The following is a 23,107-nucleotide window of genomic DNA, read 5'->3' on the forward strand; positions in this document are numbered from 1 at the left end:
GAGAGAGATTCTACTATGGCTGTCCTGAAGCTTTTTTTTTCAAGTATTTATTTAAAATGAATGGAAAGTGAATTGAATCTTGAATGTTACATAAGCTTATATCAACTGAGGATAAAATTCAGAAATCATCTTTTAATTTAAGCCAACTCCCAGATATTTTTAGGGCAGGAAGGGATCTTTTATAGAGTTGGAGGTATTCTCAGAGTCCCTCTAGTCCAATCTCCTCCTTGGTGCAGTTTTTTTTGTCTTAGTCTTCTCTCTTTTACATGAATTCTAATATTGTTCCTCCTAGCAGATTTTAATCTAAGAAAGTAGAATTTCAGGCTATAGTTACAGGGATTTTATTCTGTTTTTACAATTCAGATATGAAATTATGAATTGTTTTTCCTTTTAGTTGACAAAAAAACTATTAAGTCGCTACTAAATGCTCTAGAACAGGGATGTCAAACTCACAACATCACGTGACATGTCGCAACGTATCGTGACTTTTTCCCATTGCTGGCAATAGGATGGGCACGGTTTCAGCATGACGTAGCTGGCAGTTTGACACCCCTTCTCTAGAACAGTGGTTATTATACTGGGGGTTATTACCCCCAAGAAGTAATTTGGGTATATCTGGGGTTATTAGAGCAAGTTGTAATTACTTCTTTGTGGGTCAAGAATCCAATATACTATTGCATAAAACAACAGAGTGGTTTTTTTTGTAAGGGCAATAATATGTCTGAAACTGGGAAAAGGAAAGTTGGGTCAAACAGTGTACGAGCCACTGTTCTATTATAATTAAATTTGCTCACTCAAATATCAGAGTATTAATATAACAAAAAGAATTCACATAATTCTTTTAATATGAATATGAGCAGACCATGTTTCTACAGGAATATTAAAGTGTCCTAATGTAAATTTCATTGTGATAAAGCAGAATTATTTGTTTTGAAGTTAGAAAAATTTGATCATCAGGTAAAGTTGCATATATTTTTATTTTGTTTTTAGGGTTGCAATTGTCTCTAAGACATTTGAAGGAAAAACTGATAAAAAAGAACGGTGGTATGGAACCCAGTACAAGCAAGAAAATATTTCTGATGAAGTCATTAAGGTATGCTAAGAGCACTGATAGCATCTTGTTCATGGTAACAGGCCCAAATATGCGTTTTAAAAAATATTTAGCCTGCTGTAAAGGAAACTGTTTTGAATATAAATATTAGCTATAATTCGTATATGTGCAATGCATAATTTGAAGTTTTTCTCTCTATCAACTTTATTTAGTTTTATTGCATTATGTCAATCTTGTTGATATGTATATTTATTTGTGTTTCTTTCCTTGCTTTAAAAATTAGATATTTGGAATATAAAAATTATTTATTTTCCTAAAATGGTCTATCAAAAATCATACTTGCTTATTTTGATCTTATGTATTGCAGTGCAAAGAACTGAAAGTACTTTGCTTTTATACAATAAATGCTAAGTGGGCAGTGCAAGCCCAAACACCAACATGGATTTAAAGTCACCATTTAAATAATAGATAGAATTGTAGTGGAATTTGTACTTTCAGTTCTTTGCATTGGAGTACATAAGATCACTGTACGTACGTGTGTGTGTGTGTGTGTGTGTGTGTGTGTGTGTGTGTGTGTATGTATAAATAAAATAAATAATACACGATCACCTGGAGAATTATAAGTAAAAATACTTTACTAAAAATACTTTACTAAAAAAGATTGCAATCTTTTTTAGTAAAGTATTTTTAGTAAAGTATTTTTACTTATAATTCTCCCGGTGATTGTGTATTATTTATTTTATTTATAACTATGCCCGGGAGTCGCACTTTTACTCACATTATTGAATATATATATGTATATATATTTGTGTGTATATGTATATGTATATGTATATGTATATGTATGTATGTGTATGTGTATATGTATGTATGTATGTACGTACGTATGTGTATGTATGTGTGTGTGTGTGTGTGTGTGTGTGTATATATATATATATATATATATATATATATATATATACATACATACATACATACACACATAGATATACACACACACACACACACACATACATATGTATAGGTCTTTGGTTGTTTGGGTTTTCTCCCGCGTAAAATTGGAAGTGTCTTGGCGACGTTTTGACGAAGTCCCATTCGTCATCTTCAGGCTGGTGTTTTCAGCTTCATGCTTCGAGGAGCAATAAAAATAACACTAAAAATCGAGGAATAGTGATTCCTGGGTACATACATTTGGATAAAAAGGCGATCACCAGGAGATAAAACAACACGGTTTTAATAAATATGACCAAGCTTTCAATGGCTCAAAGTCTGCCATCATCATCAGGGTATAAACCAACCAGTGGGGAAACCTGCTTATAAATGCAGCCGCGCCCGCATTCGGCACATGGACCTCGTGACGGGTCCCAGCCGACTGATTCTTGCCTCACTTACAACATCTGATGATTCCTTCTTGTGACCCTTACTTACATTTACGTTACTACCCGCCTCCCCATTCCCTTTTGCTCTCAAGTCAGAGAGGGAACGTCCTGTATTTCCCCAAGTTAGAGTGTCCTTCATATTATTAAGTTGATTCTTCTTCCTGTGCTCTTCAGGGTATTTCTCTCTTTCACTCCTCTGACACGCATCATGGTTATTTGTATTTTTGTTGTCACAATGTTCCACACTAGGGTCCTACCTCAACCCTCATATTCCAACACACTTGTTCTTACCACCCTTCCAGCACTCCCACAGTCTTTACAATTAACCTCGTCCATACTTTTGTCCCCCCCCCTTCTAACCGATGTCCTCCGTGCTCCTCCTTTGTGCAATTCAGCACAATATCCAATCCGGTTGTCTCTCAGCCTTCTGTAGCACCGCTCTCTGAGAGCGCATAACTACCCCTGTAATAGGGCGGCTGTAAGTGTTTGTCTTCTGTGCATTTTTCGGGAGCACGACTCTATCTCGGTGGTTCCGATCAACACTGCAGCATGGCAAAGATTTTAAAGGTATTATTTTGCCGTCGCTCGTAGCAGTCGTTTCCCCTTCTGAGTTTGTATACGCTCCTAATATATCAGCAACTGGATGCGCCATAACGGGAGTGTCGTCGGGGACGAGGGGGTCAGTACAATCATAAGGGTGACAAGCGTGTTCCATATCAATCGGGACATGTGTCATTCGTGATTCTAAGTATTGAGCACAGTATAAGGAGGCATCCAAGGCATTCGGGGGTGGGCTACTAACATCAATAAGTTTCTCAATTTGTGACAGGTGTGTATGCAGATTGTTAGTCAAGGGGACTCCGGATTTTTCTTTTCCTCGTTGCCAGTCTCCTCTGATAGATGCTGGCAATGAGGAAAAGAAAAATCCACAATCCGGAGTCCGCTTGACTAACAATCTGCATACACACCTGTCACAAATTGAGAAACTTATTGATGTTAGTAGCCCACCCCGGATGCATCTCCTGGTGATCACCTTTTTATCGACATATATATATCCTTAATGGTTGTAAAAATACGAATCCCGGGCATATTTGTTCAATGATGCAATCTTCGATCTCCGGGAAGAGTATACTCCAGTTATTTATTATTAAAACAACATTTAAAAACAATAAAAACAGTTATATACAAGGTTAAAACAACTTAGCTTTCGCTGGTCCTCTGCCAGCGTCCTCAGATTGGGGCTTAGGGGGTGGGAAAGTTCTTTTTATCCCCTTGCTGATCCAACTGCCTACTCATTGCCCTCGTGACAGGGCCACTCTTCCTGATTGCCTGTAACTGCCTTAACTGTTCCGCCCTCTCTTTTTTGCACTCTAATATTGTATTTTTCTGCTCTGTCATCCTTGTGCCGCCTCCTCCTCCCTGCGCTGTTATTACCAACACACTCCTCAATCCCTCCTCTCTACCCAATGCAAGGTGCCTCCTCCGATTCGACACTACACGAGTCCTGTCACGGAGTTTCTCCTTTTTATTCTCCCTGTTGGGCTGCTGGTCTACCTGCCGTTTTTGCGTTCCATTGCCAGTTCCTATCTCATCTTCCTCCTCCAACTCCCCTCCTCTCCTAACCTGCCAATTCATACACCCTTTTTGTCTTCTGTTGTCCATTTCTGTCATCTTTCCCTTCTCCAATATTTCCCTTTCCCTGACCTGCTTACTTGTGTACCCTTCCTGCCTACCATCATCCTCTCCTATCACTCTTCCCTTCTCCAAATTATCTCTCCTCCTCTTCTGTCGGTCTCCCTGCTGTTCCTGTTTCCCATCCTGCCTTCCTATCAACCTTCCTCTCTTAGGTAGTTGGTCTACCCCCTCAGTCTGCCGATCCCCCTGCTGTTCCTGTCCTGCCTGATCCATTCCTGTCCTTCTTTGCTCCCTCAACACTTCTCCCCCCCCACCCGCCGATCCGTCCATGGATGAACAGCAGGCAGGTCAGCAGATTCCGGGGGGACATTGGAGAGGGGAAGATGGACAGCAGTGGAGGAGGGCAAACAGGAACAGCAGGTAGAGCAACGGACTAGGAAGGGAAAGATATTGAGGAAGAGAACATCGATAGGAATGGTTGACGAAAGGCAGGAGCAATATGTTAATCAACAGGTTGGACGGTTGAAGAAAAGGGGATTGACAGGAATGGATGGAGTAGGGCAGGACGGGCAGGTTAGAGATAGAGGAGAATTGGAGAAAGAAGGGGCGATGGGAATGAATGATGTAATACAGGCATGGACGGATCGGTGGATGGGGGGGAGAAGTGTTGAGGGAGCAAAGAAGGACAGGAATGGATTGGAGTATACTGGAATATACTCTTCCCGGAGATCGGAGATTGCATCATTGAATATATATATATATATATATATATATATATATATATATATATATATATATATATATATATATGAACTGATTGGATATATAATGCAAGAGGTTATCTCCGGGAAGAGTATAATGCTAGATTATTTATTGTTAAAACAATATTTAAAACAATAAAAACAGTTACGAATATTCGTCGACAAAGTTATATATATACAACAATCTTCGATCTCCGCTAGTTCACTGGTTAAAAACAACTTAGCTTTCACTGGTCCTCTGCCAGCGTCCTCAGAGTGAGGCTCATGGGGTGGGGAAGTTCTTTTTATCCCCTTGCTGATCTAACTGCTTGCTCATTGCTCGCGTGACAGGGCCCCTCTTCATGATTGCCTGTGACTGCCTTAGTTGCCCCGCCCTTTCTTTATTGCACTCCAATTTTGCATTTTTCTGCTGTGTCATCCTTGTCCAACCTCCTCCTCCCTGTACTGCTGTTACTGATATACTCTCCAATCGCTCTTTCCTACTCATTACGGGGTACACCTTCCGATCCGGTATTACAAGAGTCCTGCCATGGGGTTTTCCCTTCTTATTCTCCTTGTTGGTCTGCTGGTCTGCCTGCCGTTTTTGCATTCCATTATCCATTCCAATTCCATCTCCCTCCTCCGGTTGTTCTCCTCTCCTGACCTGCTGTTCTATATACCCTTTCTGCCTTCCGTCATCCATTCTTATCAATCCTCCCTTCTCCAATTTTTCCCCTCCCCTAACCTGCCTGCCTATGTACCATTCCTGCCTGTCATCATCTATTCCTATCGATCCTCCCTTCTTCAGTTTTTCTCTCCTCCTGGTCTGCTGGTCTACCTGCTGTTCCTGTTTCCCATCATGCCTTCTTATCAATCCTCCTCTCTCCAGTGCCCCCCCCTTGGTCTGCCGATCTCCCTGCTGTTCCTGTCTTCTGTCATCCGTTTCTGTCCGTCTTTCCTTCCCCAATTTTTCTCCCTCCCCAGCCTGCTGGTCTACCTGCCATTTCTGCCTTCCATCATCCATTCCCATCAATCTTTCTTCCTCCAGTTTTCCTCTATCCCTACCTTGCCAGTCCTGCAAGGTAGGGATAGAGGAAATTATTGCATTATTGAACAAATTATTGCATTATTGAACAAATATGCCCGGGATTCGCATTTTTACAACCATTAAGGACATATATATACATACATACATACATACACACATACACATACACATACATATACATATACATACACATTTTCTTAAAGATTTCACTTGAAATATGTATGTATGTATGTATGTATGTATACTTCAAGTGAAATCTTTAGAAATAATGTTCCTGAGTAGATGTTTAGAAGTGAAATGGGTGGCTGGCTGAATTCAGTTGTTCTTCTCCAATCATAAAAGTCTGTTTTATGATTTTATTAGAGAAAAATATTTGCATGCAAGTCTGGAGCCAGTTTAGTTTAGTGTTTAAGGCACCAGGATATAAAGCAGGAGACTGAATTCAAGTTCTACCTTAGCTATGAAAGCCAGCTGGATGACTTTGGGCCGGTAACTCTCAGTCCAATCAATCTCACAGGATTGTTCTTGTAGGAAAAATAGGAGGATGAAGCTGTGTTGGATGCAGTATATTCACCACTTGAGTTAGATATAAAAATAATAAAGGTGAAATACAAATAAAATATAAATTTCTATATGGTTAATATCTTTAACTACATAAAAGAATTTGTGTAACTGAAGCTGACAAAGGACAGCTATTTTCATGGTAATATTTGTATGGAACAGTCTAGTAGCCCAACATGGTAGTTTTAGTATGGAAACAGTCTTCATCTTATACATGTCATATTCTGCATTGATTACAAAGAAAATCAAAACAATGGAATGTGGATGGTAACAATCATATTTGAAATATTGTAATATGTTACTAATCATTTTTAATTTCAGTTACAATTTTAAGGAACACAAATATCTAAAGGTGATATTTAGAAAGCCTTCATTGCAATTTCTTTTTTAAAAATACTCCTCTTATTTATGTTTCTTTTACACAGAAATGGCAAAATGCTGATCTTAATGGGAAATTCAAGCTTCCAATGAAAAATGAATTTATTCCTACTAACTTTGAAATTGTATCTTTGGAGAAGGATACACCACAGTACCCAACTCTAATTAAGGTATATATGGTTTCTGTAGTTAATAATAATGAATGTGGTTTTACACTAGAGCAGTGGTTCTCAGCCTGTGGGTCGGGACCCCATTTGGGGTCGAACGACGATTTCACGGGGGTCCGCCATTTTTTCCCCCTTTTCCTTAGCTGTGCTACTCCCTTTTATTCTATTGGCTTTTGAAAGCCAATAGAATAGACTCTCTTGAATAGAGTCTAATTCTATTGCTTTCAAAAGCCAATAGGAATTGTCCAGGCTGTCTCTGCCCTGCTGAGCCCACCAAAAGTCCCATTCTGCAAACGGTGCTGCACCAGTTGAGTAGTCCTCGACTTACAACCGGTTGAGTAGTCCTCGACTTACGACCGGTTGGGGGGTCGTGGCATTAAAAAGGTTGAGAACCACTGCACTAGAGCTTTACAGGCTAGTTCTGAAGTGAGTCATCAGCTTCATTCATATTCATTACATTTTTAAGTTGAATTTCTAATGTAATTTTGAAATTTAGTTCCAGATCAAATTGAACAATTCTGTTATACACTGCAGACAGACAATTTGGTCTAGTGATAATGGTACTGAAATAGGAGAAGGGAACTCTGAGTTCTATTGCTGCCTTAGTCACGAAGTCCATCTGGGCCATTTGGGCCTGTCATTGTTTTTCAGTCCCAAGAGGTAGTGACTAACCATTCTGAAAATCTTCCCCCAAAATCTGCAGGGATTTGTCCGTGTAGTTACATACATAACAGATATACATATACATGCATATATAAAATCTATCTCTGTGCCTGTGTGTACATCTATTTTTTTGTATCTAGGGGTTGTGTGTCTTCTCATGCTTGTAAAACAAATATATGTTTTCAGAAACTTTTAAAAATACGTTTTTTTATTATTTAAAAGTAAGCCTTCCATAATGCTACTTGAATCCATACTGAAATTATTTGGTGAAAGGATAAATCTAACAATGTTTTGAAAGAAAAAGAGGCATCTTAATTTTTTATACAGTAATTGGGTTTAAAATGGTATGCTATAAATGGGCATTCATATTAAGTGGCATTTGGCTGACCTTTTAGTATTAATAAATATTCCATTTTAAATAGTGCTACATATAAAGTTCAAATGATAAGGAGTGTGTAATTTCCCTTTTTAAATAATTTACCTCAATATAATGTGAATCAAATCGTTAGTAAATAAACTCTAACCTTACCTAAAATTCACCTATCATTATTCCAACTAGTCTTCCTTCTCTCTGTGTTTTCCTTCTCAAAACTATGGTTGGTGGAACAATCATATTCCATACTGTCCCTGTAGATCAGTGGTTCTCAACCTTTTTATACGGCGAACCCCGGTCACATGGATGCGTGGCGCCACCCCCTGAGGGGGAAAAATGGCGGATCGCGTTGTTTGGCGACCCCCGTAAAATGGTCGTTCGACCCCAAATGGGGTCGCAACCCACAGGTTGAGAACCGCTGCTGTAGATCTTAAGGTCTGACTTTTTTTCTATATAGATACAAATATATGGACAATGTAATCATACGTGCAGGAATATTTACTAGTTGGACATATAAGGCACTCCAATTAAAAAAAATATCTTGAATGTCACTAGCAATAATTCACATACATACATTTTCCTGCAGGGAGGAACAACTTAATCTATTAAACCCTGAAAAAGCCAGGACATTTTGCCTTTTTGAAAATTCAGGAGCATGAGTGCTGATTTATCTCTGGAGAAATGCTGTTCCAGAGACAGAGAATAGCTTCTGAGGAGTCCTAGTACATTGAATTTGAAGATGTCATTCCTGTTAACGCTGCTAATATTGGATATTATTGCTTTGACAAGATAAGCAGAACTGTCTGGTATTTTTAGAGTTAATTCAGATGGTGGGGGGCAGGAGAAAGATAAGGACTGCGCAGGGGAAGGGAACTGAAGTAAATCTTGGCCCTCCAGGTTGATTGGAAAATGTGAATGATGACTGCAAAAAGGGGAGGGGGAACAGCCTGGAATGTTATGTGCAAAGGAAGGGAAATTCAGATCTTGGCATCCCTCCATGTTGTGTCAATACTCTGTTACACTGTAATAAAGGCTTTCTAGGATAAACAATGCCTGGAAGTTCTTTGAAGTGTTTCATTAGTCGGCACTATGACAACTCCATAAGAGAAGGACCTAGAGGCAGTCCTCTCTTTCTGACCTTAGTGGATGGGCATAAATCATTGAGAGTAAGGTGTTACATGAATGAACCAGTTAATGCACATAACTGCTTTTGCTTCTGCATTATGAATGTTCTGAGTAGTCTTCAAGGGCTTCACTTGATAACAGTACATTGCTATAATCTACTACAAAGGAACAATACAAAGAAAGGGGTACTAATAAATTCCTCCATATTCTCATTAATACTTTTGCTCTGTATATAAATATATTTGCATATATTTATTAAAATTGGGTAGTATGAGAAAAGGCGTTTTACTGAGTCTTATTGGACTTATTTACATTAGGCTATCTAGAGTGGGCTCTGTCTATTTAATGAATATTAAACATTAAAATAATGAAAATAGAGGCTTTTAATGGAAAATGTTCTATTTCTTAAATGCAGGATACTGCTATGTGCAAACTGTGGTTCAAGCAAGATGACAAATTTTTCCTTCCTAAAGCTTGTCTCAACTTTGAATTTTTCAGGTAGGCAAACATGTTTATGTTTATATTTGTTCACATTAAATATGGTAAATTATATATATTTATTTAGTAAGTAGATTTTATGTAATTTGGAACACCTATGGAATTGCTTTCTTTGTATAACCAAAATTGCCTATCCATACCTTCTGCTTCAAATCAACATTTTTTTTATTGAAAAGTTTTATAAAAAATACAGTATACACGCCAAAACCGACCCACCCTAAACCTCTCCCCTCTCCCTCCCCCACTTCCAGAGCTGAGTACAGGGTTACAAATATAATAATCAAACTCTAACTAACATTAACCAACTATATAAATAACCAAGTCCATAATGTGCTTTAACTCCCCTTTAACATAGGTATAAACAAATTAAAAATAAACATAATAATATAAACAAGTTGATATTATTAAACAATACAATATCCAAATTGTTAACAATACTAATACTAAAAATAATAATAAAACTAATAAAAATTCTTCTATAATAAACTATGAATAATAATAATACTCTAAAATTTACTCATAAACTAGATGGAACTTTTTAGTCCCATATTTATTCTGAATATAATCTATCCATCTTTTCCAGACCGAAATGTATCTTTCTTGTGAATGATCCTTCAAGTAAGCAGAAATTTTCGCCATTTCTGCTAAATTTGACACTTTAAGCGTCCATTCTTCTATAATAGGCAAACAATCCTTCTTCCAATATTGCCCTACCAATAACCTTGCAGCTGTTATCAAATTCAACATCAAGTTAATTTCTTTAACATCACGATCTACAATAACACCGAATAAAAATAATTGTGGAGTAAACTTTATCTTTCTCCTAAAAATCTTTTGAATGTTCCACCAAATCTTAATCCAAAAGCTTTTATATTTCTACAAGTCCACCAGATATGAAAATAAGTAGCATCCAAGCTACCACATCTCCAACATTTGGGCTGTAAATTAGGATACATACGAGACAACTTTTTAGGATCCAGATGCCATCTATAAAACATTTTGTAAAAATTTTCTCTTAAATTTTGGGCCTGGGTAAATTTTACATTTCTAACCCAAATTACCTCCCATATATCCAATGGAATCGGTTCTTGAATATTTTGGGCCCATTTTAGCATACAGTCTTTAACTAAATCCATTTCTGAATTCAATTCTATTAAAGCATTATAAATTCTCTTTATATGTGCTCGATTTTGATCTTTAATCTGTATTACCAAATTCTCATCCATTAAGGCAGTGGTTCTCAACCTGTGGGTCGGGACCCCATTTGGGATCAAACGACCATATCGCGGGGGTCGCCAAACAACGCAGTCCGCCATTTTTTTCCCTTTTCCTTAACTGTGCTACTCCCTTTTGTTCTATTGGCTTTTGAAAGCCAATAGAATAGACTCTCTTGAATAGAGTCTAATTCTATTGGCTTTCAAAAGCCAATAGGAATTGTCCGGGCTGTCTCTGCCCTGCTGAGCCCGCCAAAAGTCCCATTCTGCAAACGGTGCTGCACCAGTTGAGTAGTCCTCGACTTACGACCGGTTGGGGGTCGTGGCATTAAAAAGGTTGAGAACCACTGCATTAAAGTAATACCAACCTTTTGATCTAACTTCCACCTAGCCAACAATTGATTATACTGAAACAAAGACTGTACAATATTTTCTTGCTTTAACTCAATTAACGATTTTAATTGCCAATCATTCTCTACCAATCTAAGTAGTTCCTTATAAGAAATCCTATCCAAATTCACACCCATAGATACCCCCTCTATCATGTGTCCAGTAATCCCCCAGATTGGTATTTTATAATTTAACTTATAATAATACTTCTTCCAGACACGCAATAAAGCACTTCTTAAAATATGAGATTTAAAAGCTTGGTCAACTTTTTTGTTATAAATTAAGTATGCATGCCACCCATATAATAAATCCCATCCCTCAAGATGAAGTATACTTTTATTTGTTAAATTAAGCCAATCACTAACCAGTGTTAAAACCACCGCATCATAGTATAATTTCCAATTAGGCGCCTTAAGTCCTCGTTCCCGTGCGTCTTGTAAGATCTTAAATTTAATTCTTGGTTTTTTCCCTGCCCAAATGAATTTATTAATGCCCTTCTGCCATTCATCCAAATTGGCATCTTTTTTCAAAATAGGTATCATTTGAAACAAGAAAAGAAACTTTGGTAGAACATTCACTTTAACAGCTGCAATTTTCCCCAACAAAGATAATTGTAATTTTTTCCAATTGTTTAAGTCCTTTTGTACTTTTAACCATAATATCTCATAATTATTTTTATACAATTTTACATTAGAGCTGTAATATATACTCCCAGATATTTAATCTTTTTCACTATTACAAAACCTGTCAATTTAACTAACATTTCCTTTTCTTTCATAATCATATTTTTAGATAACATTTTAGTCTTATTATTTACCTTAAAACCAGAAACTTTCCCATACTGAGTTATAATTTCCATCAAATCTATAACCGATTGAATCGGTTGAGATAGTGTCACAACCAAGTCATCCGCAAAGGCTCTCAACCTATAATCATTCTTTTTTATTTTTATTCCCTTTATTATAGTTGATTCACAAATTTTAATAAGTAAAATCTCCATTGTTAAAACAAACAACAATGGCGACAATGGACATCTCTGTCTTGTACCCTTTTCAGTTTTAAATGCCTCTGTTAATCCCCATTAATTATGATTTGTGCCGATTGTTGTGGGTTTATAGCCCTAAGAGAATATAAAAATTTATCCCCAAAATTCATTTTATCAACAACTTTCAATAAAAATTGCCAGTTCAACTGATCAAAAGCTTTTTCAGCATCCCAAAATATCAATGCCACAGGGACTTGATTGTTCTTATCCAAATACTCAATTAAATTAACAATTTGTCTTACATTATATTTCATATATCTTCCAGTTATAAATCCAGACTGATAACTATGAATCATTTGCTTCAAAACTTGCATTAATCTATTTGCCAATATTTTTGAGAAAATCTTATAATCTGTATTCAAAAGTGATATAGGTCTATAATACTTAGGCTGGGTAAGGTCTTGGTCCTCTTTTTGAATCAACAATATAAAAGCCCTTCTCCAAGACGGAAGCACTTCTCCTCCAATCTGGATACTATTAAAAAGTTCCTTTAATGCAGTGGTTCTCAACCTGTGGGTCAGGACCCCATTTGGGGGTCAAACAACCATTTCACGGGGGTCATCAAACAACGCAGTCCGCCATTTTTTCCCCCTTTTCCTTAGCTGTGTTACTCCTCTCTTAAATAGAGTCTAATTCTATTGGCTTTCAAAAGCCAATAGGAATTGTCCAGGCTGTCTCTGCCCTGCTGAGCCCGCCAAAAGTCCTATTCTGCAAACGGTGCTGCACCAGTTGAGTAGTCCTCGACTTATGACCAGTTGGGGGTCGCGGCATTAAAAAGGTTGAGAACCACTGCTTTAATGGTTCTATCATCTCTTCAGATAATATTTTATAATAAATTGCTGTTAATCCATCTGTACCAGGAGCCTTACCCACTTTTAACTGTTTAATTGCCCAAATAATTTCCTCAGAAGTAATTAAACAATTCATCGCATTTCGTTGTTCATTTGAAAGTCTAGGAAAATGTGCTGCCTGTAGGTACTTATCTATATCTAAAGCTTGTATATTTTCACTAGTGTATAATTTTGTATAAAAATCTAAAAAACTCTTTTTAATCAACTTTTGTTGATATACCTCTTTACCTTTATATTGTATTTTCTCTATAATACGTGATTTCTGTTTCTTCCGTAATTGATAAGCCAACCACCTACCAGGCTTGTTTGCATTACAAAACGTGTTATGTTTCATATAACGCAAATTAGTTGCGATCTGATCAGCCATTAACATATTAAATTGCTCTTTCAACATATTTATAGAAACCTTTAATCTATTATCCAATGGATTCAAAATAAAAGCCTTCTCCTTCGATTTAATCTCTTCTTCCAACTCTTTATGTTTTTGCATCTGCTTACGCCTATGTCCATTATTCATATGAATCAAAACCCCTCTCATATAAGCTTTACTGACATCCCAAACCATTGCCATCGAAGTATCTTTATGCATATTCAAAACAAAAAATTCCTTCAAACATTTTCTATGTTTCTGCCCCTCATATCTAAATAAATTTTCGTTCAGTCTCCAAGATCTTCTATTCCCATCTTCAGCAAATAACTCCAACCGTACAGGACTATGATCCGACAATGTTCTAGGAAAGATCTTAGCATTCTTGACCCTGGAGAAAAGATCGGTAGTAATTTAAAAAAAATCAATTCTGGAAAACGATTGATGCCTATTTGAAAAAAAAGTAAAATCTCTGTCCTCCATATTCCATTCTCGCCAAACGTCTCTAAGTTCCAAATCATCTTTCAGGTCAAAAAAAAACTTTAGGTAATTTAGAATGATTGAAAGTTTTAAAAGATCCCTTCTTGTCTTTACTTGAATCCAAAACACCATTCCAATCACCCATCATAATAACAGATTTATAATCCAATTGAGTTAATTTATGATGTAACAACTTGTAGAACGGTTTTTGTTGTTGATTAGGGGCATATAATCCAATAATAAGAAATTTCTTGCCTTGTAGCACTAAATCAATAATAACGTATCTTCCTTGTATATCAGATTCAATTAATCTAGCGGATAAATCTCTTCTTAAATAAATAACTACTCCCCCCTTTTTATCTGGGGCAGAAGCTATAAAAATCTGAGAACTAATCAAATACTTCTGATCTTTCACAGCAATATGACTCTCCTGCAAGCAAACAATGTCATTCTTATGTTGTTTCAAGTAGTGAAATACTTTCTTTCTTTTCTGTGGTGAATTCAGGCCATTAACATTCCATGTCAGAAACTTTGCCATCCTTAGTGGCCTGAAGCCTCTGGAACACTATTTGAAGATCAGCCGTTGATCTCTTCAGTTGTGTCCCTCCCACAGGCTCTGTAGTAATCGGATCTTGTATTGTTGATTCAGAATTAGCCTTCTGCTTCTGCTCCTTTTCTTTATGTCTATGCGCAGCACAAGTCATCCTATGTTCGTTTGAATCATCCTTTACCTCCAAACTCTGTTCAATAGGTTCAGCCTGTGTTAAATCTCCTACAACCGATGACATTGCGCCTTCAACTGGCTGTTTATCTTCCAGCCTTTCTTCTGTTCTCTTAGGTCGTGGAGTTGGTGGTGAACCTCCTTTCAGGACATAAGTATAAAAATCTTTTGCCTTCGAAATTGTATTAAGTCTATATCGTGTCCCTGCATAATTCACCACTATTCCAACAGGTATCTCCCATCTAAACTGAACCTGTCGATTTTTAAGCTCCTCAGACAGAAAAGCGAAATCTTTTCTTTTTCTTTTTTCAGCATTTGATATGTGCAGCCTTGGCCTAATTTTGTGCAGTGTTTCCCAGAGGATGAAAACATGATCCAGGAGCTTTTCCTTGAAAGCAGAGGTCTGAATTCAGACCTCTCTATTCTGCTCTCATTTCCCCTTGAAACAAATCACAGTAAATAGTACATAGATAGAGCTTTTCTACATATGAAAAATTCATCTTGGATATGTGCACTTGAACTTGCTAGATAGCATGTATCTTTTATTAGATTTCTTAACAGGACAGATCTGTAGCCAATGTGATTGCTGCCTTCATTTGATTTATTGTTTAGAATTTTTTCATCCTCAGAGATTATTCAGTAAATTTTTTTCAAGGGATCTTAATTAATTACTGAACAATGATATCTTGATTGACCTTATTATGCAAATGTAAGAACATTAATTTACAAATCAGTGGTGTAAGAATTTATTATCATGTTAGCAGTTCTTTTTCCAGAAGAGTAATGCTTTCACATACATACATACATACATATATACATACATGCATATATTTATTAAAGAGGAATAATATGAAGCTGGTGGATTTGTCAGAGTATTGGAATAATTAATAATTCCAGTTGGTTTAGGACTGGTGCGTAGAGGGGAGGAATAGTGTAGAAATTCTAACTTACATTGCCCACCCCAATATATAAATTGAAAAACAATTACATATTTACACTTTTTCTTGATCTTTTCTGCTAAACTGTTTACATTAGGGAAAAGTTTACATAAAATGCGTTCCAGGTGGGAAAACATTTTGCGATAGAAAAAATTGCATACAACAAATGCATATATTAAAAAAATAACTTGACAAAATCAGTAAAATAATGTTGGAAAAATGAACAAAGTTGAGCTTTAGATTTGAGCAATCATTTTTCAGAGAGAAAAAAATCTATTTTTGTTTTGTACTATATAGTCTTTGGAAATAGGAGATTTTGTTGTACTTCAAAAATTGCATGTTGCTTGTAAGAAAATTGCTTGTTTGCTGGTAGAAAATAATACAATATTTGGAAAGTCTCTTTGAATCTCCAGTTCCTCCTGTGTATCTGCACTGTCTATTTTTTTTTAAATTACTTCCTTCCAGTGAACCTTGTTGTATCTCCTTGCTGGGTATGCTTGAATTGTTTTATAATTCCCAACTCATAAATGTAGCAAACCAATCTTCCAATACATTGCCTCATTTATATAGTGATTGAATACTGTGTTCAGAATTTAGTAATATAAGCTTACCTTGTCTCCCAGGAAAACTTAGAAAAATTATTAAATTTCAAAAAAAGTTGATATTGCCCATTTTTAAGACCTTTGCTTTTGAAGAAATATAGAAAAGAAATCTGGATGATTTAACATCCTGAAATGGATGTATTACAGAACTGTTTTTCTAATGGGATATAAAATGGAAATAGAAACTATTCCTTAAACTGAGAGTTAGTTTTTGCTGAGTAGTCTTTTTATTGTTTCCAACATTTATGGTTTTACAAAAGGAGGAAAAATATGAAGATAATGAGAACCTCAATAGTTTAAATGAGAATAAACTAGATAAGATGGAATTGGACTGAGGAGCAGCTTATGTAAAAGTGAATGCATGTATTTGTATATTTATACAGTATAATAAATTTGTCACAATATCTGGTAACCCACTCACATTTATAGCTGCTTGCAATGTCCTATGGTCAGGCAACCTGGCTTGCAACTTTTTTGCCAGTTTCCTGTGTTTTTTGCCATTTTGGCAAAAAAAACACCCATTCAGGAGAATGAGTTTGCACTTATGATTACATTATTCACTTATGACTGCTGTAAAAATGATCATAAAATTGAGTCCGATTGTGTGGATGCCTTGACTTACAGCAATCACAACTTACCACCAAAATTCTGGTTCCAATTGTGGTTATAAGTCATGATTTCTATGTGAACTGTAGTGCAGGAATGGGTAGGATGAAAAATGTATTAAAAGATGGGATGGTTGCAGCTTTAACTGGAATGTGAACAAAGAATATCATTGCTTAATATAGGTAATTGTTACTTACAACCATTAGTTTAATGACAGTTCAAAGTTACGATGGCCTCGAAAAATTGATTTACAAGCTATCTTCGCACTTACAACTGTTGCACTACCCATAGTCATAGGACTGCAATTTAGGCACTTGGGAACCACTTCACATTTACAATCAGTTGCAGCATCCTGCAGTCACATAGTTACAATTTTCAGTCTTCCCAGCTGATTTCCGATGGAAAATGTCAATTGGGGAACTGGCTTGCTTAATGACCACTTTGCTTGTTCATTTGTTTATATCCTGCCTTTAAATAATTCAAGGTGACAAACATATCCATTACACCTTCCTCTTCTTATTTTCCCCACATCAACAACCTATTAGGGGAGTTAAGTTGAGAGAGAGTGACTGCCCCAGATTCATCCAGCTGGCAACAAATAGGGTAAACATGTTTGTAAAATTGGATTCAGTCATGTGATGACTTGCTTTATGACTGCAGTGACTTAACGATAAAAATCCCGGCCCCAATTGTGGTAGTAAGTTGAGTACTACCTGTACATGGTAATCATCAAATACTCATCATGTAGTTGCAAAACCCACAAGGCTACTGTGTATTCAGTCTACTGAGTTTTTCTCCTCTTCTATTGATATGACATGTTTAAAGGTAAGTGTACCTCCTTTCCATGGGTTATCTGTCTGTGATTGTAACTTGTCTCTCTCTTGACCTTCCATTTTAAGCATCAACATCTTGTTGACTTCCATATATTGAACCATTGAACAACATCTTATCTGCTGTTAGGAAAAGGAACATGTTTTTTTATTTAATCAATCATATTAATACAAAACTTCAAAGAATTGCTTTGGGATTTCAAATTGCCCACATCAACTAATGTGTAATCTGCCTATGTCCATTTAGTTAGGCATAGTAAAGATCCACATTTATTAAACCTACATTTGGTCTTTTTAAAGCAGCTAATTAGATATAATAAGGGGGTGCAATGGGCCAGTGGTTAAATCTGGGCTTGTCGATGGGAAGGTTGGTAATTCAAGATGCAAATACCACATGATGAGGTAAGTTCCTGTTTGTGCCCCAGTTCCTGCCAACCTAGCAGTTTTAAAGCATGCCAATGCAGGTAAATAGGTACCACTTCAGTGGCAATGTTACAACGTTTCATGTACCTTTGGCATATAGTCATGCTGGCTACATGATCACGGAAAAATCTTCAGACAATACTGGCTCCCTCGGCTAAGAAACGGAGATGAGCATTGCTCCCTAGAGTCAGACACGACTGGGCAAAGACCTACATTAGTTATAATACAGATTTAGTAAATGTGAATAGCGTGTGATCACAATAAATTATTCAAAAACCTAGGGGTTGTTCTTCTGGATTAGAATGCTTGTCTAGTCCAATTTCCAAATGTGTATAGATAAAAAGAATGCTTACCAAAACAATGATCAGATAAAGGAGTCGGAGTCTGGGCCAAGAAAGTAATTTGAGAAAATGTCTCAGACAAGCCCCTTGCTGTTTCACATTGGCATAAAGTGATGAAGAGAGAAGCACATTCAGACCTGCAAGATTCTTTCTCTATCCCTGTTACAATAAAGGCATTGGTTTCTTAGTCTGGACTACCCTAGGGGTGGCAGTTGAGGATAAGTGTTTAATTGAGTGCATGTTCTGTCATTTACTTGGTGCATAATAGCAGTAAGTTTCAGAAACACAGCTGTAACACTCTTCAAACTTTTCTGAAAGTAAGCACAAGAGGATTAGCTTTTATTAAATGTAAATAGAATAGTTTGTCCATTAAGACTTTTATGAGGGAGGCAATGATTTTCAGGGCATTTCCATTTTTCTTAAAAATGAAAATAGATAAATATTTGAAATGTTTAAAAATGTTAAAATGTTACAACATTTTAAATTTGAAGCATTACCAGCCCTCAGTTACGAAATTGTGCATCTTGTTTCTTTTATTTCTGATAATTATTCTGTAAAATTTTTATAACAATTTCAATATAATAATTTTGTATTCTCTTAACTGCTACATATGCAGATAAGAAGTAGAAGTTAGACTTTCCTGTACAATAAACTGCCTCATTTCACATCAAGTTGATGGTATTTAGAAGTATTGTTGCTTGAAATTGAGTCTTTGAGTTGTCTTTATCATAATACTATCTGTGCAGATTATCTTATCTCCCTGGATATTGCAAAAATATATTAGAAATGTTTTAGGTACTATAGATGAACAAAAAAAAACATATCTTGTATGCTTAAAATAGAAGATGATTTCATTTTAGTAATAAAATTCCACAAGTATTTTTCTTATATTCTGAATTCAGTTTACTGAGGTTTTATTGATAAGATATATAAATATGTATTTATATTTCCTTCTGCAACCAATTTAAAAACAGCAATTAAATAATGAGCTGCTAAAGTAGCTTTTAAAAGCTAGATTTAGAAAAGCGGATTAATAACTTTTGTAAAATCTGCAAAACATTGGTAATTGTAACACACATACACACACACACGTTTTCTGAGGTTTTTGCGGGTGTTTGTAGGTCTTTGGTTATTCGAGTTTTTTCCTGCGTAAAATTGGAAGTGTCTTGGCACTTGTGTGTGTGTGTGTGTGTGTGTATACACACATATATATATATACATACACATACACACACACACACACACACACAGAGAGAGAGAGAGAGAGAGAGATTCTTTTGCAAAAGCCTCCTAGAGTTTCTTCAAACACTTATCGTGTTTCCACGAAAACAAGAACTGGTCTTATATTTTTTTTGCCTCCAAAAGAGGCATTAGGTTTTATTTTTGGGGGAACCCTCTTACCTCAGGACTATTGCAGCCATGCCTCCCACGCCCTGACACCTGTTGTGCCGCTGCCCGACTTCTTCTGCAGCTGCTTGTGACTGCTCACAACAGGAGGCCACGTATCATGTCACCCCGGTGCCACCACTTGCAGCAGGCCACATGACACATTGTGCTGTGGCGTGCATGAGCAACGGTACTGGCACAAGGTGCCATGTGGCGTCCTGCCATGAGTGGAAGCATCAGCGCAGCGTGCCACATGACATACTGCTGTGAATGGCAGAACTGGTGCCATGTGCCACGTGGCCTCCTACATGGCTACCAGCAACCAAAAGAAGTGGGCCAATGGCCATCCAGGCTCCTGATGGACAGGGCTGCTGGTGCCGCTGCCGCAATATGAGGGGTATGTTGAGGCGTAGGAGTCCTGGCTGCAGGGGTCCTGATGTAAGCGGATGCAGGGCACATGAGACAGCTCCACCCCCCACCCCTGCCCTAGCATGATATTTATGCTTGCACCAACCAGATGGTGGGACGGAGTGGGCAGGATCTTAACTAGGGCTTATTTGGGGGAGTAGGGCTTACATTAAGTGCACACGTAAAAATCAAGCTAGGGCTTATTTTCGGGATAGGTCTTATTTTTGGGAAACATGGTAGATGGGTGGTATATAAATTTAATAAACACATAAATCATAACTTAAAAATCTGTCCACAGCTTGGTATTTGTGCATTTAAAGCTATTTCATGCACACCCAGCAAATTAGTCTTTGAAATAAGATTGTAATAATAGGACAGATATAAAATTAGACTTTTAATGTGTTTATCACAAGCATGAACTTAGAAAAATTCAGCACATTTGCAAACCATTCTAACAAATTAGTTCATTGGATCACAAAAAATTGGAACACAAAACTGCACAACACCAATCATTTCTTACATGGGAGACATCTTAAACCATTCAAGAATTGAACCTTTGAACTCAGATCAACAGTTTGATTTGAGATCGGATTAATAATTAGCACATAGTGCATCTCTTTCAACATTGCAACAGGGATATTTCAAAGGAAGTACAGTTGTTTCTGGAACAGATTCAGTTTTCTATGCTAAGTACTTGACCAGCTTCACCTCCATCTTGTCTGTTTATAATCTCAGATTGTTTCAGCCACATTCAAGTTCAGGGATATCATTTGCTTCCTTAGTATTGAATAACAAAAAACTGTAGAGTCTCATTGCTCTATTAATGATTCTGTTTTCCAAAATCTAAAATGACCTATTTTAATTGTTTCATATAGCTAATAAAAAGTGTAGAAAATAAAACAGATATTGTAGTTTCAAATAAGAATTTAACAAACAACATCTTTTGGATATGACCAAACTCAGTATATTACAAAAAATAGCAAAAAAAATATATACCATGATCAATGGTAGTAAAAACATTATTAGTTGAAAGTCTAATCTGAAATGTATTCAGAACAGATGAAAGTCCAGTGCCACCTTTATACATCTAGAGTAGCAATGCTACCAATACTCCATTTTTATATTTTTCTATTCATGTGTTGTCTTGATGGTACTTTTTTTTAACATTGTACCTTGAGATCCAGTATCGAGATCTATAGAATTGGTATTAATTATATCACATATTTACTTTTAACATTTTCTTCCAGCCCATTTGCTTATGTGGATCCCTTACATTGTAACATGGCCTATTTGTACCTTGAACTACTCAAAGACTCCCTCAACGAGTATGCATATGCAGCAGAACTAGCTGACTTGAACTATGCTCTCCAAAATACCATCTATGGGATGTATGTAAGTACCAACATCAAGAAGACTCTTAAGAGTCTTAAATTTACTTCCATGAATCAAGAAATAATTTGATTTGCTGGAAGCATTTTTAAAATGATTTTCCCAATTGAAGATCTAATTTTAAAGTTCCTTTTTCAACCTTGATTTCTAATTTCTCATAATTTGAATTTTACATGAAATATTCTCAGTCTTCAAGATTCATATTCAGATTTTTCATTTCATTTTATATCATTCATTAAAATAATGAAATTAAATGAAATTTAACCCAAATTGGAGTTCAGATTCTACTTCTTTCTTCCAGAAGTTAAATCATTAATCTTAATGAGGAAACAAAATCCTTATTTTACATTAGTATTTCATTCCCAGAAATATTGGTTATGAGGCTGCATATACATACTCTTCAGTCATGTTTCTTCATCCATTATCATGTCACAAAGTATCAAAGCATCCTTTTTTCTTTTTGTTAGTCGCTACCTTTATGTTGACCCTCTCCATTGCAACATGACATACCTGTTAATGAGGTTGTTGAAGGATGATTTAAAAGAGTATACATATGCAGCACGCCTCTCAGGTTTGAGCTATTTCATTGCATCAAGAATGAATGCAATACTTGTAAGTAAGATGGAACAGAAAGAAGTGAGATGGGTTGAGAGCTATGCACTTGGAAAATGCTTGCTTTTTTAGTATGTTTTTGCATAAGTTACCAGTTCTGTGTTCTCTTGCATCTCTCTCTTGTCTGAAAGTGTCTGGACAGAGACACTTCATTTAGCTATGATTGGAGTGCTTTTTGTTACTATATAATGCTTTGTAATACATTTCTTTATGCATCTTTATGTATTTAATATCCTGGAAAGTATTACTTTGACTTTTTTTAGACTATTAGTCTTTTAGATACTTTGCACTAAAAATAAATAAGAGTGTCCTGTGGTGTTAGTCTAATATATTTATTGAGGCATGAACTTTTGCAGGATAGAGTCTACTTTGCTAAACATTGACTGAACTAAATACCACTAACTGCATTATTGGCTGTAGAAAAATTGCTTGAGTATTATAAATTGAGTTTATTTGTTGATATAAATAACAATTTCTTACATGTCATCAGTTCCTGAGATTTTTGGTCAAATATAAAATATCCATTTTGTTTAATATTTTAATTGTCACTTTGAAGAGTTTAACATCATTGTTTGAAAAAAATGTTTCAAAAGAAGTGTGTATTATATGGAGTATAATATGTTGTATAATATGGAGTGTTATAAAATTGAGTTAAAAAATGGGTTCTTGGTGCTCTTTGACTTTGGTTATTTTCTTGCAGACATTTTATTACCAGGCTAGGAAGCAGTACAAAGAAGAATGAAGTATTCTGGCTGTTTGTAACTTGCCCAGGCACTTTTGCTGGGGTGTGAGATTTTTTCTTTGATGGTTTCTTGCATGTTGGTTGCTTGACGCATGTGTTGTAGGCTGTTTGTGTCTATTGAAGGCTGATATGGCTGAATAATTA

The 23,107-nt window shown here is 36.2% G+C and overlaps 1 protein-coding gene across 5 annotated transcripts in view; it reads left to right on the forward strand.

The window, feature by feature from the left end:
• IDE (insulin degrading enzyme) overlaps positions 1–23,107 on the forward strand; it is a 97,429-nt gene that overhangs the window by 41,888 nt on the left and 32,434 nt on the right. For 4 of the 5 annotated variants that reach the window (XM_039336050.1, XM_039336048.1, XM_039336046.1 and 1 more), the window contains 4 exons: positions 991–1,093; positions 6,840–6,962; positions 9,536–9,618; positions 21,468–21,612. In XM_039336050.1, the coding sequence (XP_039191984.1) occupies positions 991–1,093; positions 6,840–6,962; positions 9,536–9,618; positions 21,468–21,612 (454 nt within the window). Of the gene's footprint in view, positions 1–990; positions 1,094–6,839; positions 6,963–9,535; positions 9,619–21,467; positions 21,613–22,076; positions 22,222–23,107 lie in introns of all 5 variants that reach the window. The other variant, XM_039336047.1, reaches the window with a different exon arrangement.

The sequence above is a fragment of the Crotalus tigris genome, unplaced genomic scaffold, assembly GCF_016545835.1.
Source record: "Crotalus tigris isolate CLP2741 ecotype Arizona unplaced genomic scaffold, ASM1654583v1 scf7180000017663.5292952, whole genome shotgun sequence".
Taxonomy (NCBI): domain Eukaryota; kingdom Metazoa; phylum Chordata; class Lepidosauria; order Squamata; family Viperidae; genus Crotalus; species Crotalus tigris.